We start from the raw sequence: 9,407 nt of genomic DNA, 5'->3' as shown, positions 1-9,407 counted from the left end.
GGTATATAGGAACATTACTGGCTGTTTTTATTGGTGTGGTCTAGAGGGCAAGGTACAATGTCTGTTGGATGAATCAGACTTATATACAGCAGAATTGTCTTTACTTAGTCAATGATTTTCACTTGACTAAAACAGAAGTGTAACATACATGCTTCCAATACAGGGGGAAGAATCACAAAGTAAAGATAATTTCCCATTAGCGTTTAAAACAATAAAAACACTCATAGGTCAGAAACCCATTTAGCTATTAATGCAACTTGTTTATTTCAAATAAATCATTATATAACATACTAACAAATCCAACAAAAATTACAAATAAAAGGCTTACGCACAATCTTATACAACAAAAATAAATTATTCATCCATCAATTAGCAGTCTTTAAAATTACTAATCGGTTTATTCATCTTTGTTATTTTGATGCTTCGTAAATGATTGACCACATAAAAGAATTTGTAAAAAGCATGAAAAACTGAAGGGAAATCCTGTTAGAAAGAGAAGATGTTAAACCTTAAAAGGCAGAAAAGTTCTGTGCAAAACCAGATTTTCCTAAGCTGAACTAATATATTTTGGTAGCTCAAACACCTACAAATAAACAAATGCAAGAATACATAGTCTGCATACTGACAGATGTTAGTGTACAATAAAAAGACCATTCTTTAAGTGGACAATGATTTATGATTGCAACATTGTTGATACATTAATAGTCCACAAATGATATGTGGCGATTAAAAACACTAAATATTGGAAAATTGCATATTTTCTCAATATTTCCATACTAATGTTTTCAGCTAGTAATCTTGCTTTGATCAGTTATAGATTAATACTGTGTTGCTAGTGTTCCTGAGTCTCGGTCTGATTTCTTAATTGACACTCATACCCTGCACGAGAAAGTTACATTTTCTCAGTCATTACAGGAATCAAATCACCGCTGATGTATTATTCACTTTTAAGGCTTCAAATTTGGTACAAAAATATAATTCAGTAAATAAATAAGAAGCCTTTCATCAGACAATAGATAAAACAACTAAAGATCATGCAGTAAGTAGAAATATTATTGTAGTCAGTCTTATATTTCATATTTAAATATATTAAAATTAGAATAGTATCAAAGTGGCTTAGAAATCACAGGCAATGAAAATATTCAGTTACGTTCAATTGTGACTCATTTCAAGATAGGATGAAGATAACTTGTCGATGCAAAAAGTACAAATATAGCTAATTTGGAGATGTTTAGCATTTTCACTTCACTTGGATGTGAATTATTTCAAACATTTTACATTTACAAAAAATACATGCAAATGACTGCAATTTGCTCATACCCACATGCCTTTCATTTTGATTTCTGAAGTTACTATTACATGACGATTGGCATATTTTATATGCTTAGATCTTTACTTCTCGGTGAAGTGTGAATGGGTTGTTCAAACAAATTGACTAAACAATTAAATTTTTCTTACAGGCACACTTGAAATATATTTGTTATCAACAAATGACACCATAGAGGAGCATTTGTTCATATCCTGCAATACAGCAAACCCATGGTGTGTTATACACAATTCAAAATAGGAGCCCAAATAAATAAAACATGAATATTGTTACACATTACGCAATTCTCTAAGGACGGGTATGCAATCATTATTATTAATAAGCAAAAAGAACAAGATTAAATCTATAACACATTGAAATTAATATTTTTACTTAGACATCTACGATTGGCGCTAATAACCAAATTCGATCTCATGAAAACAAGATGGAAAAATCTACAACTATGGTATGCTATTTTCAGAAGAAGAATCTTGTCAGGACAAGGTCTTGAGGGGTCAGGCATTACACCAAACAACTATCGTACAAATCTCCAGGATGCTTTACATCATTTAGCAATGAAAGTTAGGTTATAATGCCATGAGCAAATCGATGTAGATCGTCACACAGGACTTCATGTTTTCTTTAACCCATTACAATCCTGTTTTTTTATTTTAACAGCTCTGTAAAGCAACAAAAAGGGCTCAAGCTACGCAAGCTTCTGGCTGGCCACTTGAAACATTTACAACATTTCACTTGACATGACATGGGCTGTAAGGTGCTATTTTAATTGCCTCTTCTCTGTTCTGCAGTAAGTACTTTTGAGTGCTTATATTGAATTGCTGAATTTGTCTATTTGTACTCACCACATGATGCTATTAATTACTAGGCATTGAAAAGTCCACATAAATATTCCTTTGATTTCAAAGTGCATGTTGCAGTCCAAAATTACATTTGCATCAGTATCCAATTTTAGGAGCTATAAGATTTTTATTTAATCTGCATGCTTAAGAGATGACACACATTTAAAATCAACAAATGTTGAAACTACAAATGAACACACCCAGGCATGGTTTGCAAAATTAAGTGCTACATATAAAATCGAAACAAATCCAAGTGCTTATAAAACCCAAATACCAAAGCCCAAACAGTTTGATGGTGCAGGTATCAAAGATTTACTTTATCAAAAGTATAATGTATCCTTTCTTTATGTTTAGGCATGTGGAGACTTTGCAGCTCCTACACTCTCTAAGTAAGATAAATATTCTGCAATAACAAGTCCCTCTTCTTCAAGAGTTAAATCAAGATAATCTTCTTCATGCTCTGGGATATCATCCAATATTTCCTTCACTGAATCTTCGTCAGCCTCTTTAGCACTTTCTTCCCCTTCCTTTGAGGTTCCTAAATTAAAATGTAAAAAAAAAAAAAAATCAACGTCAACTATTAACAAACTTTGACCCAGAAAATGTCTAAGCAAAGATGAAGTTAATACACTAGCGCATTTTAAATTCATGTTAAAACACAAAACAAAAAAAATTAAATACACCCCGGCCAATAGCAATAAATATTAAATATCCAAAATGTCCATTTGTTGACTTATCTTATTGACAGAGCCTATTTTATTTCTAGGGGTACAAAAGGGGGTGGTGATGGAGCATCTGAACCAATCAAACACTCACACCCAGTCAAAAGATCTGGGTTTGATCCATCACCGTTCTTTAGCCCACTCTGCCACCCCAGTTCAGACATGGCTATATGCAAATCAGTCTGACCCTGTGCCTCATGCGAACAGTCCAGCCCGCACTGCCAAGCCATGCCTTCCCTGGACTGGAAACAAGCTTCCGAGGACCGGTTTCTGGCATTCCAGCCGGCTTCAGCCCGGCTTGCTTGAATCCAGTGGCAAAGTGAGCAAGGGACTCACGTCTGAGCATACCCTGCCACACTTATGGCGGCCAAAAGCGGTACAAAAGGGGGTGGTGATGGACGGAGCATCTGAACCAATCAAACACTCGCACCCAGTCAAAAGATCTGGGTTTGATCCATCACTGTTCTTTAGCCCACTCTGCCACCCCAGTTCAGACATGGCTATATGCAAATCAGTCTGATCCTGTGCCTCATGGGAACAGTCCAGCCCGAACTGCCAAGCCATGCCTTCCCTGGACCGGAAACAAGCTTCCGAGGACCGGTTTCTGGCATTCCAGCCGTCTTCAGCCCGGCTTGCTTGAATCCAGTGGCAAAGTGAGCAAGGGACTCACGTCTGAGCATACCCTGCCACACTTATGGCGGTCAAAAGCGGTACAAAAGGGGGTTTCTAGGGCCAATGCTTTATTGGGTTTAATTCATAGTGAAAACTACCTGAGATTTTTTCAGTAAAGTTGAGAACCCAAGGTACATTGATTCCTGGTTGGAAAGTGTGCCATACTTTGAATGCACCAGGCTCTGGCCTTCAAAGGATAGTTTTTGAAGAAAAACACAACGCTGTTCAAATCTCACGTTATGTCCTTTTCTCTTCAAAAGGCAAGTACTTACTTTAAACAGCATTTGAAGCAACTTGACTAAACACGTCAAATTCATCGTGGAATGGATATCAACACAGAAACTCCTGACTCCAATGACAATTCATTAATCATAAATGAAAATGTTATTTACCCAATAGGCATCAGTTTGTGTCATGTAGTTCTGCAGAGTCACATGCTGTGCAAACTCCCACCACCTAGTGTAGGACCCATATGTGTGCAAGTTGTCTTCAAAGAAGTCTTTCGAGTCACAAGGTTTGGTCACTCCTCCTTTTGCTAGTAATGAGCATGGGCGTCAAATCCATTGTGAGATTGTTGTCACCGGAAAGCGGGGGAGTATAGAATGTAAAGCAAAGTGATGTATAGAGAGATGTCCATACAAAAGAGGAAAGTAATATAGAACAGGCTAAAAACGGGTAAGTAACATTTTCCGTTTGAGGCATGTGTGGCTGTAGATACACCTGCTGTGCATAGACTGTATAGTAGTCCTCCAAAAGCGGTGGCTAAACTGTGGGTGTTGCAGTACTTTAGAAAATGTACAGCGTACTGACTGGCCAATGTTGGCGGGCTATGAAATTCACTCTATAGTGTTTTGTAAAGGTGTGTGGAAGAGACCACGTAGCTACTTTGAGATGTCAGCTAAAGGAACATTCCCCAGGAAGGCCATGGCAGATCCTGGGAACTACAGGTAAGGTTCTGTTCGCTTTTGCATAGCAGGATTGGATGCATTTGACTATCCACCTGGCAATGCCTAATTTGGAGATGGCCCTCCCTTCTGCTACTGACGCTGGTTGAGGGAAAAATACAGGAAGTTCTATGGTTTGGCTCAGGTGGAACTGAGAAACCACTTTAGGAAGAAATTTAGGGTTAGTACGGAGGACAATCTTATACCTGTGTACTTGGAGGAAGGGTTCTTCTAGGGAGTTAGGGCCTGGAGCTCACAGCAGCGCCGAAGAGAAGTGATGGCAATCAAAAAAGCCAACTTTCAGAAGAGGACCTGAAAGAAACCAGAGTGGAGAGGCTCAAAAGGGGGACTCATAAGGCATGTGCTTGTAATATTGATGTTCCATGATGGAGCTGATGGGGTCTGAGGAGGGATTACCCTTTTGAGGCCTTCCATGAAAGCTTAGGTAACTGGTATTTTGAAAATGGATATTTGTTCCCTATTCTGTAGGTAAGCAGCCACAGAGGCTAGATGGAGCTGAATTACCCCTCAGAAAACTCATGCCCTCTTTTTTCTGTTTTCCTCAGTGAGGTACTGAAGGAGTTCCTTCATTTTAACCGAGGTTTCCTTTCCATATCCGTCCGGGGGAGGGGGAGTCTCTGGTTGTTTGGGAGTTGGCCCTTTTCCTTGCCATATGAACTATAAGGAAGTCTGGAGGAAGCTGGCCCCAAATATGAACAGGATCTGATGGGGATGATTTATATTTTATGTCAACTCAGGGGGTAATTAGCGGAGCCCGTAATAGATCCTGAAAAATGTCACCTGTGTTGTACAACATACCCTATAGCATGAAGAGGTATTGAGTAGTGCATTGTGTAGAGAAGAAGTTCTCAAAAGGGAAATCCTCCTCGATTGGGTGAGAATAGAGAGGAAGTTCATAGTAAGCTGCTGCCCTGCTGAGGAGTTCCTGGAATATGGAGGAATCACCTCGGGGAGGAGTCCCCTGGAGGCTCTACGTCGTAAGTGTCCCAGGGATCTGGCTGTGGGGAAACAGGAATAGGGTCCTCCCCTCTATGTCTCCTATGCATGGAAGAGGTGACCCGTGTGGACTGTAGGGTAGAGGGGCTCTTTATGAGAGGAGTGTGAAGTGGGTGAATCCTGCATTTCCTATTGTGGTGATGGAGGAGCAGGAAGTGGACTGGTGTCTTTTTCTACTCTCTTCCTTTACTTGAAAGGTGGAGCAATAGCCAAAGCTTCCTGGAAAGAAAGCTTACGTTTTGGAGGCTGTATGACAATTCCAGGTGGTCATGGTATAATCTGGCTCATCATTGGATGGATAGCGAAATGCTTCTGTTGAGCATTTATTTCCTCTTAGAGCAGTGGCTCAACTCTTTCGACGCGGACGGTGGTCGACTTCAACGCTGAAGGTTTCTGTGCCGGAGCAGTCTTTGGTGCCAGGACATTAAAAGGAATGTGGGTAGCTGTATCCCTGACTATCCAAAAATAGAGCATTACTCTTGACTCTAGGTTCCTACAATATGGTAAAGTTAGTAGTCTTTAACATTTTGCTTTTCCTAAGTAGGCAAACATATTTTTTTACAGCTTTCCTCAATCATTAAAAGGGTGATTTTGGTTATCATTGGTCATATCACACTCCTGGGTCTCAGACTGGATTATGCTTACTGTGGGAGCCTGTTCATTTGTATACCTGGCATGTCAATTGCTGTGAAGTCTACACACCTGGTATGAGACAGGAAAATATAGTATGAGCTACCCTCAACAGGTTCCTCGTCCTCCATCTACCATGTTTCTTCAGGTAACAAATGATGAGGAAACACATTACATAATTGTCTATGATGAATCACTCTGTTGCATGCGATTGCTGATCTGAATGTCTTCAGAACGGGGGCGGGTCGAATGTAGTCTTATGATAAGATAAATGACTCCTTTTGGCTAGTCCTAACTAGAGAGCAATAGAACACTGGCAAGGGAAGCTTCTAGTGTAGTGCTGGACACCTTAGGTTCATTTGTCTGCCAGGTGTGACGGTTATAAAAAAATGCTAGTTGGTTGCCTAGTATGCCAGACAGCTTTTTTTGAAAATGATAAAAGCTTGGAGGAGGTTTTAGCGTAATTCCATCAGGCAGGACTGATACACTCGAAATTCTTTATTCCTTTGATGAGAGGGGCAGCCACTTTCAGGGTGCCTTTCAGGGTGAAGCTTGCAGATTGGTTTCCTTGGCAATGTAATCTTTGAAGTAGACGAGTCAATGGTGAAACCAAGTGATTTTCTGGTCGCTATCAGATAGGGTTAATTTCTCCAAGTACATGCCAGACAACAAGACTCAAACTTGTGACTGTTTGTGACTATTGGTGAACAACAGAAATTATATTTTTGTGGGGTAAAGTTTTAGGAAGTAGCTTCAATTCTAGATAGGAATGAGCCAGGTTTTGAATTAATTGATGTCATGTGTAGTGGAGATTTTCAGGTAGAGTTGAGTTCAATGCTATACTAATGGATCTTGATGTTGGTGTGAGTAAGTAGGACTTCATGAGATTCCATGTGGGATCAGGAGGGAGCCCTGAGCCACTCTGCAGGAGAGGAATAATTTATGGGGTCTTCACTTCAAATTCCCATTTGGACGAAGTGCTGTAGGTTAGTGAGGTAGGAAGTTGCCTATTGTAGAACCATGTTAGATAAGCCAGGCATGATGCAGCACGATGCTGTGGAAGAGCGAATACAGATTAAAGACAGTCAAGAGGTGGGGTCATTCAAAGCGGCACTGCTTCTGCCAAAGATGGATTTAAAACTAGATTAGCAGCCCTGTAGGAAACTTTGCTGACCTAATAATTACATAAAGGAAAAAATAACATGAATTGAAAACCAATGTTTTAAGAACATCAACCCCCCCCACCACACCTGCTCACATTATTAAAAAAACAACTCCAGAGGCCGACGTCTTCCCTTGTTTTGGCCCCTTGGGTTAAACAGATCTTATATTGATACACTAATAATTAGGTCTTATTGTCAGGTATATAAGTCACTACCCACATTTTTTGTGCTGTTCTCCTTTTATGTTCATGTACCTCAGCTGTGAGCAGACATCAACTTATTTATTAGCTTTACTTTCAAGCTCATTGTGCCCACTGATCCTGGTACCCTGCAAGAGATTTACTGCTCCAGTTGTGTAATGGGTTTGGACTGTCATCAAGATGTGGAGTATGTTCTGGTTGACAATAGGATAAATAAGGAAAATAACATTAGGTAACGCTTGTGGGCTGGGAGGGAAAATCACCAAAAGGGTAACGAAGCTCACAGGTTTGATGCTATGAGAGGACAGTGAGATAGGATTCTTTGTGAAAAATGTACTAGAATATTTAATGATATTTCAAGAGGTATAGAATAAGTGGAGTATGAATAATAATTTCACAAGTGCATGAGCCATGCTTTTGCTCCAGTGAGCTATACACCTTCAGATATCTCCCAAGCCTCTATGAAAGATGCTACTATGCTGGCGAAATGTTTACAGACAATACACATATCCACGATCTGTGAAGAACTGCACTTGTGTTTCCTTAGAGACCTTGAGAAACTCTCAAAGCCATGGTAATAGGAGGAAGGTCGCCTTGGGTAGCTTGACTGTCAGGAGGTGTTGTGAACAAATAGGGCATAATCATCTCCACATTTATTTATTTATTTATTTATTGAAGTTTTGTATAGCGCTAGCTGGACCCAGAGGTATCAGAGCGCTTCACAGCAAATACAGATAAAACAACAAGCAGGAAATAGAGTCTGTGCGACAGTAGCTTGAGCGGAATAAGTAACGGTGATCTGGAGTGAATCAACTGGTTCTGGGTTCCGATAGCAAGCAGACTTCCACCGTCACGTATGAGGTTCTCCTTAGGCACCAGAGTGTTCAAGGAAGAAGGCTTTGAGTAGCGATTTGAATTGCGGGAAGGAGGCAGTCATTCTGATATGGGGGGGATGGCGTTCCAGATCCTGGGGGCATTCCCAGCAAAGGATTTATTTGAGGTTTTTCGTTTCTGTGATTTCAGAGGGTTGAGTAAAAGTGTGTTGGAGCTTCTGAGGTTCCTGGACTGACCCGCCCTTTTGAGTTTGGAAGCCAGGTATTCCGGTTTGCCTGTATGCAGGGCTTTATGAGTGAGGCAAGCTGTGCGGAAGTTGGCTCGTTGGACAATCGGGAGCCATTTCAGTTCTTTGAGTGCTGGGGAGATGTGGTCAAATTTCTTTGTTCCTGTGACCATTCTTGCTGCTGCGTTGAGGGTGGAGGTGAGAGGACCCAGGCGTGCCTTGGCAGTTCCCGTCAGCACTGCGATGCCATAGTCTATTCTGGAAAGCACAAGTGCCTGGGTGGCCTGTTTCAGGTCTTTGGGGGGGGGGGGGGGGGGGGAGGATGGGTTTAATTTTGTATAGAAGTTTCAGGTTCAGGAATGCACTTTTGGCGGTTTTAGAGATGTGATTGTTCATGTCCAGTTTGGAGTCGAGGGTGATTCCTAAGGATTTTGGGGAGTTTGTTGGTGTCAGAGAGACATTGAGAGCATTTAAGGCTTTGAGCCATTCCACTATTTGTGGGTTTTCATCTTTGTTCGATATTAGGAGAACTTCTGTTTTTTCTTCATTCAGTTTGAGGAGGTTGGCTGTGAGCCATTGTTGGACCTCCATGAGTGTCGCATTAAGTCTGTGAATGTCTGCTAACGAGGTTGTTTTCAAATAAAGTTGTGTCATCTGCGTAGAGGTGGAATGGGATGTTGGAGTTCCTTAGAAGTGAGGTGAGGGGTTCCATGTAGATGTTGAAGAGTTGTGGAGAGAGTACTGACCCTTGCGGGACTCCCCTGCTGATGGGGAGGGGGTCAGATTCGAAGCTGTTGATCTTTATTTTTTGGGTGCGGTTGTTAAGAAAAGAG

The 9,407-nt window shown here is 40.9% G+C and overlaps 1 protein-coding gene across 4 annotated transcripts in view; it reads right to left on the bottom strand.

The window, feature by feature from the left end:
- Positions 1-239: 239 nt before the first annotated feature.
- The window catches only part of NUB1 (negative regulator of ubiquitin like proteins 1), a 398,514-nt gene continuing 389,346 nt past the window's right edge, over positions 240-9,407 (bottom strand). For all 4 annotated transcript variants that reach the window (XM_086941460.1, XM_086941462.1, XM_086941461.1 and 1 more), the window contains one exon: positions 240-2,704. In XM_086941460.1, the coding sequence (XP_086797586.1) occupies positions 2,517-2,704 (188 nt within the window). In that variant the 3' untranslated portion in view covers positions 240-2,516. The remainder of the gene's footprint in view (positions 2,705-9,407) is intronic.

Source organism: Lissotriton vulgaris, chromosome 10, assembly GCF_964263255.1.
Source record: "Lissotriton vulgaris chromosome 10, aLisVul1.2, whole genome shotgun sequence".
Classification (NCBI taxonomy): domain Eukaryota; kingdom Metazoa; phylum Chordata; class Amphibia; order Caudata; family Salamandridae; genus Lissotriton; species Lissotriton vulgaris.
This window is presented reverse-complemented; position numbering and strand designations above follow the sequence as displayed.